General features: G+C 37.7%; 1 protein-coding gene across 3 annotated transcripts in view; it reads right to left on the bottom strand.

The window, feature by feature from the left end:
- LOC6652392 overlaps positions 1-26,684 on the bottom strand; it is a 132,976-nt gene that overhangs the window by 76,529 nt on the left and 29,763 nt on the right. Inside the window, exon 4 of one of the 3 annotated variants that reach the window (XM_047009898.1) lies at positions 21,820-22,158. The exons of the other annotated variants lie outside the window; for them this stretch is intronic. Coding sequence (XP_046865854.1) covers position 22,158 — 1 coding nt within the window. The 3' untranslated portion in view covers positions 21,820-22,157. Of the gene's footprint in view, positions 1-21,819; positions 22,159-26,684 lie in introns of those variants that run through there. 3 annotated transcript variants of the gene reach the window in all.

Genomic DNA, 26,684 nt, shown 5'->3' on the forward strand with positions numbered 1-26,684 from the left:
TTAAGGGCAGGTTTTAATAAACTCCAAGCGGAGTTTACTGCGGTGGAGACTCAGTTCAGAAGTTTATCGCTTATGAAAGAGTCTCCGAAACGTAAAAGGACCAGTCCTTGGGGTGTTTCTGTATCTGTAGATCCGGTCTCATGCACCGTCCACTCCTAATGTACAGCAATTGATATCGTTTAAGAGCCCGGTTGTGAATGCTATTAGTAATGAATTACCGGTATCACCTGGGAATGATCTCTTAAAAACGATGCCTATTGTAGTGTCCGATGTGTCTGGGCAATTACCCATTCCAATGGAAATTGCCGATAGTTCTAAAAGTATCGAGGGCCCCGTAAACAAGTTGACTGCTGCAGTGGGTGACTTGTCCAACGTTACTGCTACGGCTGACGCTTCGGGACCGCGGCCTCTCCTTGGCATACCACCAAAGAAACATATATTTGTTTCTAGGCTAGACCCTGTTGTCACATCTGATGATGTAACAGCCTATATTCGGAAGAAAGTTAACGTCTCGAATATTGCGGTGGAGAAGTTTAAATTTTCTTATTCTCGGGACATTTCGTCCTTTAAAATTAGTGTTTCTGCCAATATCTTCGACACTATATGTCGAGAAGATTTTTGGCCTAAACATATAATAGTTAAGGAATATACTGTAAAAAAGAATGAAGTAAGTAAGTCGTCTCGCCGACTTGGGTATACCATACACCAGGTGAAACAAATATTTAAAATTTCGAAAACCAAATGTATGTCTACTAAATTGTTTTAACATGCCTCATACCATTTGCTATCTCGCTCACTCTACAAACACACAAGCACTCTAGCGCCGCCACTAGCCAACGGCCAATTCTGCCCTTATGGATCGCGTAGCAAAATACGTTCATACGTATATTTTGTATGTTTCTAGTCCGATTTCAATCAAATTTGGTAGTTTGATAGAAATAGATAAGATTTATTAGTCTGCCAAATTTGATCGCGATGGTCAAAAAATTGCAAGAGCTAATCGGTTTTTTCTAAATTATGGAGGCGGAAGTGGGCGTGGCAACATATTAAAATATATGTATTCTGCGCGCATACTAAGCCAATATACATACTAAATTTGGTGAGTTTAGCTTTGTTAGTTTTCGAGAAAATCAGTTTTGATTAATTTTCGGGGGCGGAAATGGGCGTGGCAAAATTTTTAAATAGTCAATATCTGCGCGTCTATTAAGCTAACTTACATACCAAATTTAATGTCGGTAGCTTTCATAGTTTTTAAGAAAATCAGAGTTATGTAAATTCCGGGGGCGAAAGGGGGCGTGGCAAAAAGTTGGAACAATTATTTTCTGCGCGCTAACTAAACGAGTATATAAACCAAATATTATGTTTCTATCTGCTATACTTTTTAAGAAAAACAGTTTTATTTAATTCTGGGGGCGGAAGGGGGCGTGGCAAAAATTTGAAACAAACTCGATAAGCGTACGTACATACTACACGAGACTGCATACCAAATTTGGTGGCTCTAGCTCTTATAGTCTCCGAGATCTAGGTGTTCATACGGACGGACGGACGGACAGACGGACATGGCTAGATCGACTCGGTTTTTGATCCTGATCAAGAATATATATACTTTGTGGGGTCGGAGATGCTTCCTTCTGCCTGTTACATACATTTTGGCGACTTTAATATACCATTTCACCCTATGGGTGTATGGTATAAAAATCGGCAACCGATTCGCTTGCCTACAACAACAACTAATACTATTCCTGCCACATCAGCATCTGCTTGTGTGTCAAAAAACTAGCTTCGTCCCTTAACCTGGGTTACCAGAACGTTAGAGGACTGAAATCTCTATGTAGATAGTCTTTCTTTTGAGCATAACATTCTAGCTTTCACAGAGACGTGGCTAAAACCTGATATTGCTGATGCATCGGTTTTTTCCACAAACTTTTCTATTTTCAGACGTGACCGGATTTCTCGCATAGGTGGTGGCGTTCTGATAGCTGTTGATGCTGCTTTATCATCTGAAATGATTCAATTTTCTAGTACCCAGGAGATTGAGTTTGTCGGTGTTAAAGTAAATTTTAAATCTTTTAATGCTTTCATTACTTGTTCCTACATTCCACCATTGTCAGACATGGTGGTATATTTAAATCATTTAAAGGCAATTCAGTTTGTCTCCTCTTTAGTTTCGAGTCAAGATAGCTCATAGTTGTAGGTGATTTTAATTTACCCGCTTTAGCATTGTCACTAACAGATGAATCTACCACGTTGTTGCCCTCTTTGTCACATGACTTTATTGATGGCCTTCTAGGCTTATCTTTATCCCAAGTCAATCCTGTCTTAAATTCTAATGGAAAATCGTTAGATCTTATTTTTGTATTGGATTCTTCTTATTGTGAGGTTTCTAGGATCGAACCATTTGTTCTTCCAGAAGACAAATTTCATCATTAAATTTAAAAATTCATTTGCCCTTGCTTTCACCATTACTTGGTTCAAATGAGTTACCACTAACTAGGTGCTTTCGTAAGACTGACTTTGCCAGCCTTAATGAAAACATTGCTACTACCGATTGGTCTTATCTGTACAATTGTAGTGATATGAACTCGGCTGTTCGTTTTTTTTATGATACTCTGAATTCACTCTTTGATATTTGTGTGCCTCTTGGTAGGCTGGAGCGGCTTAACAAACCTCCCTGGTTCTCTCGCGAGCTATCCAATTTGAAAAATGTGAAGACACGATATTATAAGAAGTTTCAAAAAACACGTCGTTCATCAGATTATGCTCTGTATACAGTCGCTCGTTCAAAATTCATGATGCTTAATATTCAATGCTATAAGAATTATCTTCAGCGGTGTAAGCTTCAGTTTTCTTCTGACCCTAAACAATTTTATAATTTTGTTAATTCTAAAAGTAAGACCTCTGTGCACCCATCTTTTTTGTCTTTTCAAAATAAAAAAGCGAGCACTGATCAGGCGATTGCCGATATGTTTGCGAGTTTTTTCAAAACAACTTATTCCTCAACGGAATATCGAGCAAGTCCGTATCCTTATCATTTAAAAAAGGCTAATTGCATTTTCAATCCAGTGATTGATGAAAGTTCTATTCTTAGCGAACTTAAATTAGTTAAACCTGTTTATTCTCCGGGGCCAGACGGTATTCCTGGATGTGTACTCAGGTTCTGTGCAAACGCATTATGTAAACCCATTTTAAAATTGTTTCTATTGTCTGTAGAATCTTCCTCTTTTCCATCTATTTGGAAGGAGTCGTATATTATTCCTCTGCATAAAAATGGCAAAAAGTCCGAAGCCTCTAACTATAGGGGTATCTCAAAATTGTCCGCTATTCCGAAAGCTTTTGAGAAAATTAGAACTTCTCAATTGCAACATTTTTGCAGCTCTATTATTTCGCCATCCCAACATGGGTTTTTGAAACGTAGATCTACAACCACTAACCTTTTAGAATTTACATCAATAATTATCAAGGGGTTCAAAAATTGTAAACAAACTGATGTGATATACACTGACTTCAGCAAAACCTTGATTCCGTTAATCATACCCTATTACTTTCTAAGCTGAGCGACATTGGGTTTCCGCTTTTCCTTTCTTGGGTTCGAGAATATTTAACAAATAGAAAACAGAAGGTACTTTTTAAGTCTTCTTTTTCCGTTTCCATTTCTGTGACTTCTGGTGTACCTCAAGGTAGTCATCTTGGCAATCTGCTCTTCACACTATTTATTAACGACCTTCCATCAGTCATTGTTCATTCGCGTGTGCTTATGTATGCTGACGATGTCAAGCTTTGTCTTACTTATAAAGATACAGATTCATTTAGTCGGCTACAAGCTGATCTTGAAAACTTTCAATCCTGGTGCCAGTTTGATCTACTAAATCTTAACACTACCAAATGTAAGGTAATGACTTTTTTTCGTAACTCTCCTCAACTGGTCACTTATTTTCTAAACAACAGCCCTTTAGAACGTCTAAATAATATGAATGATTTGGGCGTACTTATGGACCATAAGTTAAATTTTAACACCCATATTTCCACCACGGTCGCAAAGGCCATGAGTGTCCTGGGTTTCATTAAAAGATGGTCAAAAGAATTTGATGACCCCTATACAACTAAAGTTCTTTTTACTTCGCTTGTCCGTCCTATTTTAGAGTATGGATCTTGCATTTGGTCACCTCAATATGAGTCGCACCAGATTAGACTAGAATCCGTTCAAAAGCAGTTCTTGCTATTTGCTCTTCGTGGCTTAAGCTGGGATCGCAATGTCAATTTGCCTTCGTATTCTGGTAGACTTCTCTTGATTAACCTTCCGTCCCTAACTAACCGTAGAATTATGCTTGGTGTCATTTTTATGCACAAGCTCCTAATTGGTGATATCGACTCGCCTGAGTTATTAGCTCAGGTGAATCTGTCGGTACCATGTAGACGGAGTAGAAATCCTTTAATACCTTTATCCTTTAGTCGTTGTTCTTCTAACTATGCTATGCATGAACCTTTTAGGGTCCTCTGCTCTGATTACAATCTTCTATCCCCTGTAATCGGCTCAGAGTTTTCTATTAATATGCTTAAAACATCTATCCTATCCCATTTAGTTAATAGATAGCTTTAGTATTATGTGTTTGTCTGTCTTTTCTATTGTGTATTTTGTCCACGCGATTCGTGCCGTGCGTTATACGGCTGCACCCCTCGGTCGGTTGGGTGGGAGGTGGGCAGTTATCTGCTTGGGCTCGCGCGTAACAGGCTTTGTCCTGGTGTCGTAGGGGCCACTTGAACGTACTGCGCATAGTATCGTCAACGTCCGCTATGTAAACTACAAACCACATATTATAGTTCTTGCAAGGCTATAATCTTCCCACCTCCACAAAAAATATGCATTGTACCGTAATAACGATATAGATGTTCTAGCTCCACAAGCCAACAGAGGAGTAGCTCTTTTAATATCTAAAACCATTGAACACAAAATCATTAATTGCCAGTCCAACATTTTAGCCATTGCAGCAGAAATACAAGAAAAAATCCCGTTTATAATTATTAATATATATCTCTCACCTACAGACAAATTTATTGAGCAAGATCTTCATAACCTGATTAATAACTTCAATAAGCCAGTGACATTAGTAGGAGACTTTAATGCCTGACATTCAACCTGGAGATCACCTTCAAACAATCAAAGAGGAAATGTTGTCGCTCGCTTTATTCAAAATAACAACCTTATTCTTTTAAACAATGGGGACCCCACTCACTACTCTACTCAAAACACCTTCACCCATGTAGACTTCTGCTCTCCACCCTTTAGTCCGCGACCACTACCCCATACGGATTCAACTTTTTCCGACCAAACACACGGATATAACACGCGGACTGCTGGAAGAAACTGTGCGGAGATGAAAATGCGCAGCCACGTGTGACTGCCTACAAACTGGTTATGGGCAAACTCGCAAGGCGTATTATGTCAACGGATCCGACCAAGCTGGGTCGTTGCATGTTCGGAATGCTTTTAATTCGGCCAGCTGGGACTACATTGTCGCGTCCCTAGAGCGCTTAAACATATCTGAATACACACATACATCACCGGTGGAGTACCTCAAGGATCAGTGATCGGGCTAACATTGTGGAATGTCATGTATGACACTGTCCTGCGACTGGATATGCCGACGGACACTCTCATAGTGGGACAACGTTGCAATAGTCACTGTGGCCAAGGATATCCAACAAGCTGAAGAAAACACCAATGCAGCAGTGTTCAGGGTTTTGGAATGGATGAAGGCAAACTCACTATCTACAGCCGTACACAAAACCGAGGCCGTGATCATATGCAGCAGGAAAAAAGTGGAAACAGTCAGGATCGAAGTCGCCGGATGCTCTATAGCATCGAAGCCTGCAATTGTTATGATGGATCACAGGTTATCATTCAAAGCCCTCCTGCAGTATACCGCAGATAAAGCTGCTAAGGCCACATCAGCTTCAACTCGGCTTATGGCTAATGTCGGCGGCCACAAGCAACGGAGCAGATGGCTTATCTCGACGGTGGTACGGTCCATCATACTATATGCCGCCGCCATATGGGCACCAGCGAAGTCATCTCCCACCTACAGCCTGGACTGCAGATCGCGTTTAAAACAGTCTCTAAAGACGCCGCCCTGGTGCTGTCTGATATGGCCCCACTAGACCTCTTGGCTAAGGAGGCTAGAAATAGAGATACGCCGCCAGTTTGAAGAGATACGACTCTGGGAATGCAGATGGCGTGACTCAAACAATGGGAGCTGGACAAGGCTCCTGCTCACCGACATTCGGCCAAGGCTTAATCAGAAACATCGCCAGACTGACTTCTATTTGACACAGTTACTGACGGGACATGGATGCTTTAAATTTTTTTTTTTTTTTTTTTGATATTAAGTTACTTCTGAACAGAAGATTTCTTTGGCCTCCCTGTGTATAACAGGTTAACGCCACAGCGTATTCGTGATGATGAGTTTCGTATTTTGGTTTTTGTTATAAATTAATTAGCTATTTAATTTAATTTATTTATGTGTGGATTAGATTGTTAGAGTTCTATGTTGGCAGCCTTAGTAAATTGTGTTATCGATTTGTAGTTGGCGATAGGCTCTTGCGCGAGTAATTGATATATATCGTTATACTTTGTTAGTGTTGGGAAGTTCATTCGGGTGTTTGTGTATTTTGAACAATTTAAAATAATATGTGAGATATCTTCTGTAATGTTACAGGTGTCGCATAAGTTGTTGTCAACGACTTTCATTTTAAATAGAGTGTTTTTGTCAAATGCGTGACCGCTTAGTATTCTGTTTAGTTGTTTTATCTCCAGTCTATGGAATTGGTTTTTTCACTGGAACCATAGTTGTGATGACACATAAGGATATAGAAGGCAGTATCCTTTGTTTCGATCTATACAAAATTCATTGTACGCTCTTTCCCATTCTAGTTTTATTTTGTTGTATATATGAATGATAGCATCGTTGATTGTCCAGCTTATGTGCGTGAACACTCCATCGTGTCTGGCATTTTTGGCTGCGGTATCAGCTAAATCGTTTTCTTTTATGTTTGAGTGACTAGGTATGTGGTGTATTTCGACTGAGATGATATTATAACTATTTTCTATATTTTTAAGGATTCTTTGAGCAATGCAATTATTGTTCTTTGGGTTTCTAATTGTTTGGATTGCTCCAAGACTGTCTGTTAGGAACGCTACTTTGAAGAGGTGATTCGAATCAGCAAACTCCACTGCTTTTTCCAAAGCTGTGAGTTCCGCAGTCAATGATGACAGTTTTTTATTGCTGTAATAGCTTTTTGTGATGTTGGCGCCCAAGTGAAAAAAAGCACTTCCAGTAAAATCTTCAGAAACTGAACCATCTGTGTAAATCAGGTCAAAATTTTTTGAATTTAAGTTCTTAATTTTTTCTTTATACAGGGAGAGTATCATTGTTTCATTTGCATCTCTTATGTTTTTAAAGGCACCTTTGGAAAAATTGGCATCTATGAAGATTTTTCGTGTGCTTTAAATTTTACTTGCATAGGTTTAAGCATGAGACAGATCCCATTTGCACACACTGTGCGGGGAACATAGAAGATGCTGAAAACGTCCTGTTTGTCTGTTCTAGATTTTCTGCTGAACGGGAAGAGCTAAGCGTAGGCATTGGGAGGCCTTTTATAGTCAACGACTTTATGAATATCCTATTTGTAAAACATTTGGCTAGCTGTTAGCCACATGGCAGCAGTCATCATGCAATCCTTGTGTCGCGCTGAACGACAGCGTAACCAAAACTTCACTTCTAGGTAAACTCTAGACGAGGCATACGTGTTATTTCCCCTTGTGAAGTAGTACTTCAGCGTTGGTTCCGCGAGATGGATACGGAGCATAGGGTAGGTTTTAGTGCGGTGCGGTGACCACTAACCAAGTTCGATTTCAACACCTCGGTTTTCAATGCTTTCCCCCCTTTTTATATATATATATAAAAAACCAAAAAAAAACCAGATATAAACTTCATTTAGCAAACTGGAGATTATTTCAAGAAAACTTAAATCAAAATGCACAGGCACCATCACAAATAATACAAATCAGTCAGCAGCCAGACTGCTAAAAATAGTCAAAATATCTGCTAACAAGTCAATACCCACCTTAAACTCCAATATAATTAAAAAACACAGACCACAGAGCTGGACGAACTAAAAAGGAAAATGTTAGGTGTCTTAGAAAACACTTGAACAACGAAAATACGTTAAAAAAACAAAACAGCGAACGCCAAGTTGAAATATGTAGCAAAAAAGTACACAAAGAACAGCCTTTACTAAATTTACAGAAGACATAAACACTAACACAACAATAAGAGCTCTTTGTGGCAAAGTACATTTTATCAAAGGGACTAAAAAAGCACACATGAGATGTGTACTGGGTTGCTGGTCGTATTGAGAGAGTGGCCAGAAAGTTGGATTCAGTCGAAGAAGTCGTAGTCGAAAAGTTGTCAGCGAAAGAATTTGAAAAATCGTTGGTACAAATAAGTTGAAAAGTCAAGTCGTTATAAGTTGAACATTAAGCGTTGTATTTAATTAAGTATAATTTGTGAACTCGCCCCTTTGATACTATTTCTTGTTGTAAACTGGTGTCTCTCAGCTAAGGTATGCACGCTGTACTTAAATCCGGCTACTGGCTCGTCGGCCACGAGTGTGGGTTGTTCTTTAATTACCTATGCTGAGGCCTACTGGCTTATTATTAAAATAAATGCGTGGGTACAAAAGCCATAATTTAACCGGAGAATCTACAATACCAAATTAAACAGAAAGTAGAAAGTATCCTAATGATCGTCACAAAGAAATACACACGGGATTCCTCAGATGGTTTAGATGACTCCTATCTGCCCACCCTTCTTGGCCTTGCATGTACCATAAAACTAAAAAAATTGTTGCAAGACCCCTTTATGTGTAACCTTTAACTCTGTCTACGGAGTAGCCTGCAATAGATCAAACATCATAATAATTTAAAGAGACATTATAACATAGCTCCATTAAACCCATTAGGGGAGAGTGGGGCTAATCGGCGCATGGGGCAATCCGGCGCAGTCAAATTATCTTGAAATCTAATAGCACGATCCAAAAAGTGATAAGTGTCATAAGATCGCATTTTGGTAGGCTATATTTGGATCATAAACTTAGACGTATCCAATTCGTAGTATCCGAAATTTTTGGGATTTTGTAATTTTTAACCTCAAAAATCAATTTTTTTCGTTTTTTTTTTGGTTTTAAGAACATTGAATAAATTGTTAATTTTGATAGATGTTAACTAAAACAGGTTCCGACATGTATTAACTTATGCTGTGCACTTCGTTTTTTTTTTTTAATTCACACGTTTTTAAAATATTTAGTTTAAAATGCTAAAACTAAGGGTGGGGCAAAGTGGCGCACTAGTTGAAATTTACATGTGGCGTTTTAAAATCATAACTATATTTGAATAAAAGTCCGATATATAAACTAGTTATTGATAAAAACAGTACATTTACCAGAATCAAACGGATCAGAATACTATATCATATAGCTAATGGTAGCTAATGGACAAACGATGAAATGAACAATCATAATTGAAAGTCTACACCAATCAACATTTTTGGTGAAAAAAAAAGTGCGTCTAACGGTTAGACACGATAGAAGTGAAACCTTCCGTAACACAAACTGAGAGAGAATGAGACGAAAGCAGCATTAGGAGCGGGATAATTATGGGTTCATTATAATATTGCTATAAAGGTCATGTTTTATTTTCTTCATTTTATTATTATTCATCCTCAATGTTTTCAATTTCAACAAATGATACGAGTGGCTTATGATAGCTAAAATATGATACAAATGCTTTGGTTTCGATGTTGTCAACATATCTTTGAAATACCGCGTCAATTGTTGTTTTTGATCGTGTTGTTGATTCAGTGCGATTGTTACACATTTTTAAACTGAATGTTGTATTGAGAAAGTCAATTAAAGGAACCGCTGCACATAGGTAGATTTTGCAAAATTAGGCGGCCAAAAACATTTGTTCAATAAAATACACTTTAAATGGAAAAAATAATTAAATATTATTGTTTCCTATTAAAATACATTAACTTCCTATTAAAATACATTAATTTTCTATTAAAATACATTAATTTTTTTTAACCTAATACTAAAATAGCAAGGTTTTCTATTGAATATGGGTTAACTTTAAATGAAACATTACAAAAGTTGGCTTTATCTATTAGATTATATTATTATTTTTAAATTCAGAGTTACATAATATTATTTAAAAAAAAACGAATATGTTTATTCTGCTTCTGAGTCCAAATCGTGATGCTCAGCACTATCATTTGGCTCAGCAGGAATGAGCATATTTATGGTTTCCCTTAAAAACACGTGTTCATGTTTTCAATGGAATTTTACGCAAGTCCCGTTAGATTTCCAGAAAAATACGGTTTGCCATCAAGGTTGTTATACAATTTGTGTACATTTCGGCAAAATATTGTGATTGATTGATATTTTGATTTTTAGGCTACGGCCACAACCACTGTGCACAGGGTCTCGAATTTTTTTTTTTTATCGGCGCGCAAAAACTTTGAATAAGTATATTTCGTGAATAGGTGGCTATAGGTGGCCAACTATAACTATTTATAATTATTGAAACTATGCATAAATTATTAAATGAAGAAATATTACAGGGACGGACAGGGAAAGTAGTTATAAGCCCCTTTGAAATTTTTATTTTTAGAAAAATCTGTCTCAAAAGATGTGGTCTTTTATAACAATGCTAGTGTATGCAAAACATTGTTAAAATTGGTGAGTACTACATAACACATAAAGATACATATCTGGACTATTGATATCCATCACAATTACTTTGATAGTAACTTTGCAAAAATAAATATTGACTTTGAAAAAATGTATCACTGAAAAAGGCGAGAATTAAATATGAACACTGTGAATGATAATCGAAGTTTGACTACCTGTAATTCGGCGTGGGCGCTATTTTGAAAGGTGGGAATGATGAGGTTAGTTTCTCGGAAGTATCTCCTAACAATGTGCATCAATAGTTTGTTCTTAAAATGATTTTTTTTTTTTTGACTTTTGGCCGCCTACTTTTGCAAAATCTACCTATGTGCGCTGTGTCCAATGCAAAATTTACGTTAAAATCGCCACTTAAAATCATTGGAACTTTATCGTAATCTTTTCTAAGTATCCGCGATACTTCTGGTGTATACTTTATTAAATTTTCATGAATGAATTCCGTGATGCTATTTATTGATTGATTCGGTGAAATATAAATTGCCACAATTAAAACTGTTTTTCCATTGCTCAATCTGGTTTCGCATGCACATATTTCTCCCACTTTAGAGAGCTGAACAGACAGTGATTCTAGTTGCTGTGCATTCATTCATTATATATTTTGTGATACATTTTTATTTACTTTTTATACCCTTGCAGAGGGTATTGTAAAATTGGTCAGATGTTCGTAACGCACAGAAGGAGGCGTTTACGACCTGAGAAGCTGAGTTGATATAGCCATGTCCATCTGCCCGTCCGTCTGTGCGTATGCGTTTTACTCAGCCGTCTTAAGAGCTATCGGGATAAAATCTTTTTTTGGGGTTTTTTATTACCCGGGTAAGATAAAGTATGAAAATCTTTATATGGCTATATCAACTCAGCTTCTCATGCTGATCAAAAATTTATATACTTTATGGGGTCGTAAACGCCTCCTTCTGTGCGTTACGAACATCTGACCAATTTTACAATACCCTCTGCAAGGGTATAAAAAGTAAATAAAAATGTATCACAAAAAAATATATAAATATATAAAAAGCATTATGAATAAAAAGCATTATAAAAAAAACTTCGACCTAGCTGGGAGTCGAACCCCGGCAGAGCCACGTCGACACTTTCTAAATTGCCGTCGAGTTCTGTAGTTAAGCACGCATCTCATTTTCGCATTGTCGTTATGTCTCTTTTTAGAGACACGCGAGCACACTAACTACACAACTCGACGACAATTTACAGAGTGTCGACGTGGCTCTGTTGTTAGTGTGCTCGCTTGGCGATCGGGCGGCCGGGGTTCTCGACTACCAGCTTGGTAGAAGTTTTTCGTAATGCTTTTTATTCATAATGCTTTTTATATATTTGCATCTCATTCTCTCGCAGCGAGCACACTAACTACAGAACTCGACGGCAATTTACAAAGTGTCGACGTGGCTCTGTTGTTAGTGTGCTCGCTTGGCGATCGGGCGGCCGGGGTTCGACTCCCAGCTTGGTCGAAGTTTTTCATAATGCTTTTTATTTATAATGCTTTTTATATATTTGCATCTCATTCTCTCGCAGGCTAAATACTATAAGATCTATATGTGTCTCTGTTTAGTGTCGCTTTTTCGTTTCATCGAGTCTGAAATCACTCCCAACGATTCTAAAAAAGTTTTCACTTCAAAAAAAAGTTTTTTTATAAATAAAACAAGTTTTTTAATATTAAGCTATATTTAGTTTTTTTTTTTTTTAAATCGCTTGATTCTATATAAAAAACTTGTAAAACGAAACTTGTAAAAAAGAAATGACAAATGAAGATAAAAGGACGAGTTTAAGGTGTTAATTTATTTTACTAAACGAGTGGAAAATTATACTACTTAAAACTAAAAGAAATTAACACAAAAGAATGGTCATTCTTTGGCTGTACAAAACTAAATTCACTCAAGCGTAATTAAAAGACATCGAAAAACAATGCGTGGACTCAGGGGGTTATTTTTCCCCTTTTTTTTTTCTTATCTATCATAGCACCAATTGAACTTTATACAAAAGACCATTAGGCATAGGGTAAATATTTAAAAGTTGGTCTGCCTTTGTCCTTTTTATTAAATGTGGGTTTTTTTTTTATTTATTCAAATTTTCTCTTGTGTTTTTTTCTTTACTCAGTGTCCATTTTACGCCATGTTGAATATTGTGATATTATTGGTCCTTTGAATTAACGCTTCTCAATTTGCTGGAAACGCTAAGATCAAAAAATGTTCGGAAGAAATAAATCTACAAAAAAATTCTCAGCTTATCAGAAATTAGGTCAAGTTCACTACTCAGGTTCCAATAATATACACGATCCACAATTTTTTCCGCTTATGACATTCTCTTTTTTCCCACTTCTTGCTTAGGTTCTCTCTCGTTTTTTTATTTATTTCTTTTTTGGTTGGGTATTGAAAGGGAACGCTAACAAGCGGTACTTTATTTTCTAAAGCGAATCAGAGACACAGCCAAAGGCCACTTCAATATGCATTGAACAGAAAAATTTCTTCTTGCATTACAGTTAGTTTGGGGGTTTTATAATATAAGAGAGATTTGATCGCGTTTGGTTAAAATTAACTCTACCCAGATTTAAACTTTTTTTTACTTTAAATTTTATACTTTTTAGTATGCTTTATGCTTTTTTTTCTTCTTATACTTTTTCTGATCTTGTTTTTCTTCGTTTTTCTTTTCTTTTTTCACTCGATTGCACTTCCATCCCGGCAGGTGGGTTACGACCGTCGTTGGGCTGCGTTTGCGGGGCTGTGTTTGCGATGTAATCTCGCCCGTCGTCTGGCTTCTACTAATTGCCTCTCCCAGAAATTAGCCCAATCCAGCCTCTCGTCAAAAATTTTCGACCATCAGGCGTTAGGCTGCCCCTCCTCTCAAGCAGCTGGTTTGCCACCTGTGGTCAGTTCTTGTGGACTTTATGAAATTTCTTCAGTAATTTATGTGCCTATGAATGAGGACTCTGAAATTTCTTATGCCCCTGGCTCAAACATTTTTTTGCTTACCCGCTAAAAAGGACTTAAAACGCTTGCTTCTTGCTGGTAATTAACTTTATTTAGAGTGTATAGAAAAATTGCCTTTTTTTAGTATTTAAGTTTTGGTTGATATATGTATATATTTTATCGCCTCTATATATACCCGAGGTCGCTTTCCTTTCCTTTTTGTTAGATAATTCCTATCAATTTCGATGATGACCTAAACCTAGCTCTCCTTCCTAAGTCTCTCTCACCTTTGTCCTCATACCCCATCAGAGAGAAAAAAAATTACAAACTAGCAATTAAAAAATTAGAACTGCAGCATAATCTAAGGCGGGGCATACCAACGCCTCGCTCCAAACTGAGAACAGCTACAAGATACATACATATTTCAAAACAGAGTTATAATAAAAACTTAAGCGACAAACCGAACCTAGAAAAAGCTGACGAAATTGAAATATTGGAAGAGAAGCAAAAAATTGAATGCAGAACAATGGCCAGAGAAGTACGCCAAGCGCTTATGCTGGATTTGGCCAAAAAACGAGAAGAGAACACGAAAGACAATAAAATGGAAGACGAGAACAACACGATGTTGAAAAGTTTGCTACAGTTGCTGACACTGAATATCGCAGCAGGTATTCAAACAAACGATTTTGCTAAAGTGGTACCCAACTATGATGGACAGGACATGCCTGTGAAGATGTTCAGGCACGATCTAAAATGACTAAAGGTGCAAAGTTGTTTTTAGACTCACGTCCAGAACGCAGTTATGATGATTTTCGTGTCCAGTTGAAAAACGAATTTGGCATGCACGACGTATGTAGCGTACTCAGTTATATCAGAAGCTATGTGAGAGTAAGAAGCAGAAAGAGGAAACTTTTTCACGAGAAAATGTTTCATATGAAGTCAATCGCAGCGGAAGGCAATATAGATAAGTACTGTACGGTACGGTACTGCGCCATATAGTAGACGACTTGAATATGAATAACTACTTAAAGATCAACTTATATTGCGCCCAGTCATTCACAGAGCTACTTGAAAAATATGAAATCTATTATCACGCAATGAAAATGGCAAGGAGTGATGTGCCACAAGGTCTGAAGAAAGTGAACCAGAGAAACTACGAGAAACAGCCTCGTTGCTTTAACTGCGGATCCAGCGAGGATCTTAGAAAGGAATGCAATGTGACAACAACATGTTTTTGCTGCAATGGAGAGGGTTATTTCTTAAAAAACTGCCGAAGGTTTGCGGATGTTGGTGCAGTGTATAATTTAAAGCGCATGGAGACTGCAAACATCGGTGTAGTACAAAATATAAAACATATAAAGGGAGTGGACATAAACGGTTGTCCAGCAGCGCTGTACAGAAGATTGGAGTTAAATATCTGGAGAAACGTGTCAAGAATCTGATTAGTCTAGGCGGAAAAGTTTCTCATCCGCTGGTACTTTTCAAGCTGAGGTCAGAGTGGACGACGTCCAGACAATCCAAAAATTTGTTGTTGTCGCAAACGAAGACGTGCCGTATGATGTTGTATTGGGCTATGACTTTATGGAAAAGTTGTTGTTGTATTTTCAATGCACAGTGCTTTTTCGTATTGAATAATCTTAAGATTTAAAACATTTTTTTTTACATTTTAAACTCATTTTTATAGCCTTGCAAAAATGGTATATTAATTTTGAAGCAAGCTTTTTCGCCAATATAGTATTTATGTATATTCTTGATCAGTACGAGAGGAGTTCAAGGACTATGGCAATGAGCATTCCTATGTCCGTCCTCCTAGACCCTTAAATACTGCAGGTCTTCGGTTGTATATCATATAGCTTTCATACAAGCGGCAAAGTCATTAACAGTGATTTTTCTCATTAACTTCGTTATTTCGTTAGTAAACAGTTATTTATTTATTTATTTATTTACATCAACTAACACAGCAGTCGACGAAAAAGCTTAAGCTAAAGACAGATAGTAATTAATTGAAAAAGGTGGAGGTGTTTTATTTGCATAAGGTGCCAGCTATTTCCCGAGTCACAGCCAATGTGGTCAGGGATGAGTTGCAGCCAATCCAAGTCCAAAATATTATTATTGGTTTCGCTGTAGATGATAAAAAAGTATAGCGCGAAGAGAAGTGACAGAAAGATGAGGAGAAATTAGGTGAGAAAAGTTGTTAAAAGATTGGCAAAGAACACGAAAAGGATCGTGAAGAGAGTAGTTAGTCAGACATCTACTAAGGTGAATAGATAAAAAGTTTCTGGTCCGACGTGAGGGAACACAAAAATAGCGTATCTAGTAAATTAGTAGAAATGACTTCGCCGTTGACTAGTTTATGGAGAAAGAGAATGCCAAAAACGAGTCTACGGTTGTAAAGTGAAGGAAGATTAATAAGAAGAAGTCTGCTAGAATAAGAAGGTAGGCGAAGACTCGGGTCCCAATTAAGACCGCGTAGCGCAAACTTAAGGAATTGCTTCTGTACCGATTCAGTACTACGCTGGTGAACATCATATTGCGGATTCCACACTGGCGAGCAATATTCTAGAGTAGGGCGAACTAACGAAGTGTATAAAACCTTTGTTACATAGGGATCATCAAATTCTTTGGCCCAACGTTTAATGAAGCCAAGAAGGCTGCATGCTCTATTGACAATAGAAGAAATATGAACATTAAATGAAAGTTTTGGGTCAAACATCACGCCTAAGTCTTTGAACGATGGTACACAATCTAACAGAACAGACTTAACAGAGTAATGCGTTAGGAACGGAGACAAACGACTGAAAGTCATAAAAGAACACTTAGAGGCATTAGGGTGTAATTTATTAACGTGGCACCAATCACAGAACGCATCGAGATCTGATTGCAAGTACTGTTGGAAAGAAAGATCATTATAGGAATAACAAATCTTGACGTCATCCGCAAACATGAGCACGCGTGAATGAGCCAAGGCCAAAGGCAAATCATTTATAAACAGTGTAAATAACAGGGGGCCCAGATGACTGCCTTGGGGGACACCTGACGTAATTCGAACAGTTTTAGATATCGAGGAACGAAAAGACACCTTTTGGGTTCTGCCAATAAGATACGACTTTAACCAACCCAACAATTTTGGTGAAAAACCCATGATGTTAAGTTTCTCGAGAAGCAAAGAATGATCAACCGTATCAAAAGCCTTACTGAAGTCAGTATAAATAACATCAGTTTGACACTTTTTACGGAAGCCATGGTGTACAAGGGTAGTCAATTCTAAAAGGTTGGTAAGCGACGAACGACCTTTCATGAATCCATGCTGACAAGGAGAAATAGTGGATCTGGATAGGTGTTGAAGGGAAGACGTAATAATTTTCTCAAACAGCTTTGGTATTGCCGAAAGTTTGGCAATGCCACGGTAGTTAGAAACATCCGATTTGCTACCCTTTTTAAAAACCGGAATAATAAAAGACTCCTTCCAAATATCGGGAAAGGTACAAGTCTCACTCGATATAAAGAATAACCGAGATAAAGGCTTAGATAGGGAATTCGAACACATTTTAAGGATGCAACTAGGTATATTATCAGGACCGGGAACGAAGGAAGACGTCATAGATGACAAGCTAGAGATAATACAGTCTTCAGTAATACTAGGAAAAAACATAGAATTTAAATGTGGGATTGACAAGGGATAGGGTGTGGGTTCCGAAACAGTAGTAGATTAAGTCGACTGAAAGAATTTAGCAAACAGATCTGCAATATCAGAATCATTATTAGCAGTCTGGTCATTAAGTCTGAAGGTGGAGGGTAGTACATTAGATCGTCTTTTGGAATTAACAAAGTTGTAAAATCTTTTGGAGTTCTTATAAAATTCAACCTTACAGCGAACGATATAAATATTGTAGCATTGAGTGTTTAAAAGACAAAATTGAGATTTGGCTATACAGTAATTTGCATAGTCAAGTCGCTAACCAGTTTTTTTAAATCTTTTAAAATAAAAATAAAAACGCATTTATCAATTAGAGAATTAAGAGCAGAGTAGAAAAACTTCACTGCACGATCTATATATCGCAGCACTCAAATAGAAATGACCAATCAAAAGAGAAAATAAGGCTTTTAAGAAGATTGAAATTCGTTCTACGACGAGAATTTGCGATGTTATTAAATGAATTAGTAACGGAATTGTAAGAAATAGTAAGTTCAATGGTAGGGTGATAGGGATCTTCAGGTTTCACTAGGGGCTGTGTTCGGGATACAGCACTAACAGTGGGATCAGAGACAAAAACAAGATCAAGGATTCTTTTAGAAGAGTTAAGGAAAGAATTCAACTGATATAGCGGACATTCAAGTAGGCTATCAAGAAAAACATGTTGAGATGAAGGAATTAAGAAAGATAGATTATCAACACTTGAACACAGATTCGAGTTAACAGCAATGAGTACTCCACCGCCCCGACGACCAACACGATCAAGCCTATAAGAAATAAAGTTATTAGAAAGAATTTCATTATCCAAAACAGAGGAGCTAAGCCAAGTTTCAGAGAAAGCTAATATGTCAGCCGAAAAGGTTTGGCTATCACAGAACAGGTTCGAGAGCTTGGTAAGAAGTCCTCTTACATATTGATAATGAATGCAAAGACTAGACGTTATTAGTTTTTTGAAGCAGAAGATAAATTAGGAAGGTGGACAGGCAACGGACGGGAGCGCTTATTGGGCGCAAACTCGTGTACAACTAGGCCCTTAGCAGGGCATATATTGCCAATGTATGCTGCCACAGACGACTCAGAAGTATCAGGAGCAAGCCTAGAGATAAATAATTGTTTGCGATGAGGCACTACAGTTAGTGGAGGCGGAGGAGCATTGGGGTCCGCAAGTGATTGAGAGCTAGCATGATCCTGTGATTGATCAGAGTTCCCGTAAGGGATAGAATGAGGTACACCAGGGCTTGTAATGGGTACTTCAATCTGAAAAGAAGAGCATAAAGAGGGACAAGAAGATGGTGTAGGCGAAAGTAAAATGGGAGACGATGTAATAGAGAGTGCTGGCGACTGCTTGCGAGGCAACTCAAGGGTACATTTCTTGGGCGACTTCTCAGAAGGTGGAACAAACTTAAATTGCGACAATAAATGTACGCTAGAGTCACACTCGTTAGACAGCTGTTTGGCCAGTTTGTTTAAAGAAAGAAACCTTAAACGAAGATCCCTATACATACGGCTAAAATCAAGCTGCTGGCTGGTACAAGTTGGGCAAGTCCAGTGCATTAAGCCAAGCTCAGGCTTAGACACAGACAAACCAGAAAATTTGTCGTAGTCGCGGCCATTGAGGCCAGCACATTTTAAGTGAATAAGATTATCGCAAAGCCAACAAGATATTGCTCTATACTGATCATCAAAACGATCAGAATGCTTGCAAGTAGGTAGACAACAAGCCATTATAAAGCCAAAAGAAACACAAGGCAAAAAAAAAAAAAATAAATAATTATATATATATAAGAATAAATAGAAAAATTTAAATACACAGCACAAAGATAAAAACCAGAGGGCCGGGGCTAACTTCGACCGCGTCAAAGTTTGTATACCCTTGCAACTTTTTTGGTAACTTTTTTCTTACCTATAGCCATCAAAAAAGCCATGGAAAAACGGTTAAGCTAAAAAGGCTAATGTTTCCGAAAGAACGGCCTACATAGGAAATAACGAAGATATTGATCAAAGTCACTGTTTTCCACCGATCGTTCCTATGGGAGCTATATGATATAGTTACCCGATCCTTATCAAATTTGGCACAGTCATTAACAGATATATTAAACTAACAAATGTTTAATTTGGAAGCAATCGCGGCAAAAGTAACGAAGTTATTGACAAAAGTCACTGTTTTCGAAAGATCGTTCCTATGGGAGCTATATGATATAGTCACCCGATCTTGATCAAATTTGGCATAGTCGTTTATATGTGTAATTAACTCACCAATATTAAATTTCACGACAATAGCTCAGAAAATAACGAAGTTATTAAGAAAAGTCACTGTTCGTGACTTTGCTGTTTGTATGGGAGCTATATGATATAGTGGTCCGATCCGGCTGAATCCGAGATATACAACGCCTGCAGTATATACAAGCCTACATGCCAAATTTCAGCTCTGTAGCTCTTACGGTCTAGGAGGAGTTTGCGTTGATCCAGACGGACGGACGGACATGGCTATTTGAACTCGTCTCGTCGTGCTGATCAAGAATATATATACTTTATATGGTCGGAGATGCATCCTTCGATGCGTTGCACACTTTTGACCAAAATTAATATACCCTTTTTGCAAGGGTATAACAAAGAGAACAGCTAGAGTGCACAGCACAAGAGAGAGTGCAAGAACAGTTATAAGCCGAGCTTTGAGAGGCGGCTTACAAAAGTGATTACGCGGGAGAGAAGCTGAGCACAAGCACAAAGCAGAGAGAACAACAAAGCCACTAGCACTGATGGTATGATGGGGGCGATGAGGGGAGCAACTGCAGAAGCAATGACGAGAGAGAAAAAAAATAAAAAGAAAAAAATTAAATGCACCAAACACTAATCACGAAAAAGAAAAACTGTTTGAACTATTTAATTTGGCGAATTATGGAAATAAAACACGAGGGTGTCAAGCAAACAACACCAGTGAAAGCGTAAACAAACTAAGCACAATTAAAAACTGAGAGAAAACAATAAATATTAATAAAAACTCAGGAGCTATGCAAAAACACGACCGTCACGTCAGAGAGCAGAAGCTTTTTGTTATACACAAGTACACATTCCTAATACTCTTTTTTGTTTTGCATGTATAGGCAGAAGCAAACTACCAAAATTAAACAGTTCCGCTGCGACTGCTGCTTTAGTCGACTTACGAACCTGGCCGATAGCAACAGTTGGAACAGTTCCTAGTTTTTAAATGTATGATTTGGCTGTTGCTATGAAAGCAATTTGTTTCGGTTATTTGCTATTGCTGTTGCTGTCGGGTTTTTCGCTTTCGGATTTTTGCTATTTGATTGTCGCTGTTGCTGTCGGGTTTTTCGCTGCTGCTGTCAAAATTTTCTATTTCGGCTAGTCGCTGTTGCTTTTGCTGTCGGGTTTTCCGCTTTCCGTTTTTTTCGGAAGCAAAAGCAACACAAAGTATTCATTTTAATGTTTGCCAACCAGTCGCAGCAATGAATAGCCCAACATTTACGACTTTTGCTAATTCGACTACAGCAATTTTAACACTGACTATATTATATAGCTCCCATAGGAGCGATCACACAGTCAAGTGACAGAAAAAGACATAATGAAACTTAACAACCACACATACATACAGCTGCGAGCAAAAAAATAGTAGTGGCTTCACCCATTTTATAAATATCATAGAAAGTTATGTTATCGGGGCAAGACTGTGAAACTTCTTGGTATGCAAATTTATTATTTGGTCTGTTATTAATTATATTATAAAAAACCACTCCATTTTGATATTTCGAAAATAATGAAGATTTGGTGTCAATAGTTCCACATTGAGGCAAGCAAAATAATAGTAGCACATATTTTAAAGAGCACAAAATATCAAGTATAGGGTTTTATTTCAGGGAAATAGTTTTAAAATAAAGACCAAGTTAATATCAACCTATTAATAATTAGTGGCATGTCCATTGTTCCACAGTACGACTGCGCAGCGACGCGGCATTGAATCTATCATTTTCTGACACTTTTCTGGTGTTATGGCCTTTCATGTACGCTCTTTAGCAGTCTAAGGACCTTTTTTAGTGTTTGGCTTTGCAGCAACTACTCCCTTCTTAACGTCGCACTACAAATTTTCAATCGGGCTCAGATCGGGCGACTGTGCCACTTCATTAAATCTACTCTAGCATTATCGATACGACCTTTTGCCACTTTCCTTGTGTGTTTCTGGTTATTGTCTTGTTGAAATACCCAGCAATGTGGTATTTTCTCTTCGTCATGTGGTACCTTTACTTCCTCAATAATTTTAACGTACACATTATGCCTTCTATGCAGCATATAGGACCAACACCGTATTAGGAAAAACAGCCTGACACCAACACACTTCATCTGCCATGTTTAAAAGTCTTTGTGGTGTACTGTGGACTGTACTCCGTGTTTTTCTGTCGACGAATATACAGCCTAGATCCCCTCTGTCCAAACAGCACAATTTTTGACTCATCTGACCACAGTATGTTGCGCCTTTTCTCCACAGGCCATTTTATGTGAAATTTTGAGCATTCAATCCATTCGTTTATGTTCTTCTGTGGGTGAAGCGGATTTTTCCGGGGCTGCGAGCGTTCAAGTTATTTTGAGGTAACTCTCACCGAACTGTCCAACCACTGGCCGGCACTTTAGTTCCTTCCTGGATCTTCACAGCAGATGCAAACGAGCGAAGCCTTGAGTCTCGTACTATTCTTTTTCCTAATTCGGGCGAGATTTTAAGCTTTCGGCCACGTCTTTCTGAAATTTTTTAAATTTTAATGCATTTTGAACTGCAGTTGGGGAACACTTGAAATGTTCACAGACTTCTATGTAAGTTTTGCCCTCATCCATAAGGTTTCTGATCTGAATAATCGTCTTAAAAGACATATGCGTACCTCGGGCCATTTAAGTCTGCAAATTGGAATACTTTAATGAATATTCTACCGCGAACATTTAACACATCAAATAGAGCAAAAAAAAACAACCTTCTAGCAATAGTTTAAGTTTCCTGAAAAAAAAGATCCTTCACTACTATTATTTCGCTCGCTCTAAATTTGGCAATTAAGCTTAAAAATAAAGTAGCAAAAAAGTTAAGTCTCCAAGTGAAGTTAGAATGTAATGGACAAGTGTTAGACATTGCTGATAACGGTACTTAAAGGTTTTACACAGATCGGAATATTATCTTGCAAGTTATAGTAATAAATATCGGCAAGTGTTTTGCGCCACTATTTTTTGCTCGCAACTATACATGCTCAAACAATTTTTGGAATTTTCATTCTGGTTAAAAAAGTCAGGGATTGGGCAGAGCTAAATCGATCGCTTGAGTGCGAGCAAAATTATTATATGAACAAAGCAACCGGTTGCTATCGGACTTTTTATACCCTTGCAGAGGGTATTACAAAATTGGCCAGATGTTTGTAAGGCACAGAAGGAGACGTTTCCGACCCCATAAAGTATATATATTCTTGATCAGCATGAGAATTGAATTAAATTTTTTATTACCCGAAAAATATATGAAAAAAATGAAAACCATCAGGATCGGACCACTATATCATATAGCTCTAGAAGAACTAGAAGAAACATTTTCATAAAAATTGGAGTATGCTATGAAATTTACATATGTGATAATATTGGATATAAAACCCCAGATCCCAAAATTTGAATGTGATCGGATAAATATAACAATATAACACAAGTTACAGTCAATATAATAATCAGCTCTGCTCCCAGCTCTGCCGGCAGCGCTGCTTGCTGTCTACTACGTCTTTCGTCATCAACAGAGTGCATGCATACACACACAGACGCAACGCTACATAAACTGTATGTGTATGCGTGCGTTGCTTTGCTTTGGAAATGAGGGAAGAAGAACAAATTGTAAAATAGAGAGTAAAATTGTTTTGCTTGTATATTGATGAATTGAGTTGCAGAAAACAAATTTTGAACATGTAAAATTATTATTACCAAGGACTGCAAGGGTATATAAACTTCGGCATAGCCGATGTTAGCTTCTTTGATATTTTTTCTCAGTCTCATTGAACAACACTTATTTTGAGACCGCTCGAATCTGTTGACAGTTATTTGCGAGCTATTTGTATAACTAATATAGAAGAGATCAAGCAGATAGACGAGGAACGCGAGCAGCTGTTTTAATACTAGCTTCTTATCACAAAGCTTGTTTGGTAAAGGTAGTATGGTATGAAGAACCAATTGCTACCAAAACATTTAAATTTAGATTCTCCCGCTCTAATTGGGCAAAATATTCAAGATATATTAGGGATCTCGCCTACTTCTATTAGATAAACAGGCCATATATAGAATTTGATTTGACACTATGTATAATACTGCAGTAGTTAATATTTCTTGGAATCATCCCTTATTCTTCTTGGAAGCTAACCAGAATATTAAATAAAAGCTAATAATAATACAACTTTGACTTCAGGTTCAGTTCAAGGCACAATGACAGAGACAACCTCCACAATAATCAAAGCGGCTCTTCAAAAATTATCCAAAATGAAAAAATAAAAGATTATCAAATAGATACGGTAAAGAATAGAAAACAACGATAAGACTATATATTTATAGCCTTGCAAAAAGGGTATATTAATTTTGGTCAAAAGTGTGCAACGCATAGAAGGAAGCATCTCCGACCATATAAAGTAGATATATTCTTGATCAGCACGACGAGACGAGTTCAAATCGCCATGTCCGTCCGTCCGTCCGTCCGTCCGTCTGGATCAAGGCAAACTACTCCTAGACCAAAAAAACCACAGAGCTGAAATTTTGCATGTAGGATTGTATATACTGCAGGGGTTGTATATTTCGGATTGAGTCGGATCGGATCACTATATCATATAGCTCCCATACAAACGGCAAAGTCACGAACAGTGACTTTTCTCAATAACTTCGTTATTTTCGGAGCTATTGTCGTGAAATCAAATATTGGTGAGTTTATTATACCTATAAACAACTGTGCCAAATTTGATCAAGATCAGGTCACTATATCATATAGCTCCTATAGGAACAACCGCTCGAAAACAGTGACTTTTGGAAATAACTTCGCTACTTTTAACGCGATTGCTTTTAAATTAAACATTTGTTAGTTTAATATATCTGTTAATGACTGTGCCAAATTTGATAAGGATCGGGTAGCTATATCATATAGCTCCCATAGTAACCATCGGTGGAAAACAGTGACTTTGATCAATATCTCCGTTATTTCCTATGCTAAGATCGTAGGCCGTTCTTTCGGACACATTAGCCCTTTTAGCTTAAACGTTTTTCTACTAAGATGGCTATAGGTAAGGAAAGAGTTACCAAAAATGTTGCAAGGGTATACAAACTTTGACGCAGTCGAAGTTAGCCCCGGCCCTCTGGTTATATTTGGGCCTACTGCAAGAATGTTCTTGCAAAATTCTTCTTTCGCCACCATTCACGGTACCGTTATCACCGTTTTGTATGGCTGCATACTACTTTTCATAGGAAAGATGTATATGTGCAATATGACATTAGTCGGTATTTGGCAGCGATTGCGGTCACATAAAAAAGTTTGGCAGGTCTTTTTATTTTTTTTTTATAATGAAAAACGTAAGTAAACAAAAAAACACTCGGGCAACTAGAAATTATTATATTGTTGTTAAATTGCCTTTAGGATGCCACGTGGGACACATTTAAGCGCTGAGGAGCGTGGCTTGATTCTAGGCATGAAAGAAAGTGGAAAAACAATTGCAGAAGTTGCTTCCCAAGTGAATTGTCATAAAAACACCATAGCAAACTTTTGCAAAAATATCACCAATTATGGTAAAATCAAGCGTACCGGCCGACCGACGACCATCCAAGAACGCTGTAAACGGGAAATTTGGGGTCTTGCTGCCAAAAAGGAGATGTCCTGCAGCGAAATTTGCAGTCATCTGAATCTCAACGTGTCCAGGAGACGGGTCAACCAAATAATTTCCGAAAACAAAAACATTTTATATGCTTTGCGAGAGCCTGTCCCGAAGCTACTACCACGCCACCTTAAGGCCCGTTTGTCGTTTGCCGAAAAATACAAATTTTGTACTCACGAGTTCCGAAATGTAATTTTTTCAGACGAGAAAAAATTTAATTTTGACGGTCCAGATGGGTGCCACAAGTATTGGCGAGATAATCGACTGCCACGGCAAACGCGTCACCAACGCAACTTCGGAGGAGGGTCTTTAATGGTATGGGCTGCTTTTGGATATGCCGGAAAGTCCCGAATATGCTTTATTCCGACAAAAACAAATGCGGAAATGTATATTAAACTTCTTGATATAGAGCTCATTGATTTTTCGGAAAATTTTTATCCTGACGATATGATTTTTCAACAGGACAATGCTCCAACACACACGGCAAAGTCTACAAAAGAGTTTTTTCCTCACGTAATATTGATGTTTTAGAGTGGCCAGCTTTAAGCCCAGACCTTAATCCAATTGAAGACATTTGGGTCATTTTAACGGCCAATGGACGTCAATTTGACTCATTAGTGTACCTTAAGCAAGCTTTGCTCGCTGAGTGGGAAAAAATTAGCAAATCCACTCTGGAGAAATTGGTAGACTCAATGCACAGTCGCCTAAACAAGGTTATTCAAGTAAAAGGCCATCATATTAATTACTAATCATAAATTAGTTGAAATCATTGAAGTCGGCTAGAATTTCGCCAAAAGTGAAATATGCTTTATGAGTTTAAAAAAGTTATTATTTTTCTTTCATTTGAAATATAATTTTTTTTCCAAAAATTGTCTTGCACATATGTATGTGAGGTTAACATTATATTTGTAATAGTTTATTGTATATAATATTAACTGAAATGTTTAAATTGAGGTGTAGTACATATGTATATTTCTTTGAGAATAATAATTGATTTCATAACTGCCGAACGCTCTCGTAACCCGTTTATATCTTGCCCGTTCTCGACGACGACCGCCCTTCGACTCTCTCTCTTAGATGCCTCTCACTCTCCGCTGCTACACGCCTCATTAAAATAGGGGCAATCTCAGATCAGTGTGCCCATCTCGTCTTTACACTCGGCCCTCCTGATAATCGTCTTCTGACTCAGAAGACAGCAACTCGTCGTTCTCAGCCACATATCGCCAAAGTCTCATATAGTCCACGCTCGTAGTTGTCATCATTGGCCCTTCACCATTGGTCGCTTTCTTTACATCGTACTGGCCGTTGCGCTTAGCTTTGATCACTTCATAGGGTCCCAAAAACTGACTTGCCAATTTACGGCCCGCTACAAACTGCGTTCTCTTTATAGCTACCATATCG

This window comes from Drosophila willistoni (assembly GCF_018902025.1).
Source record: "Drosophila willistoni isolate 14030-0811.24 chromosome 2L unlocalized genomic scaffold, UCI_dwil_1.1 Seg168, whole genome shotgun sequence".
In the NCBI taxonomy this organism is placed as follows: domain Eukaryota; kingdom Metazoa; phylum Arthropoda; class Insecta; order Diptera; family Drosophilidae; genus Drosophila; species Drosophila willistoni.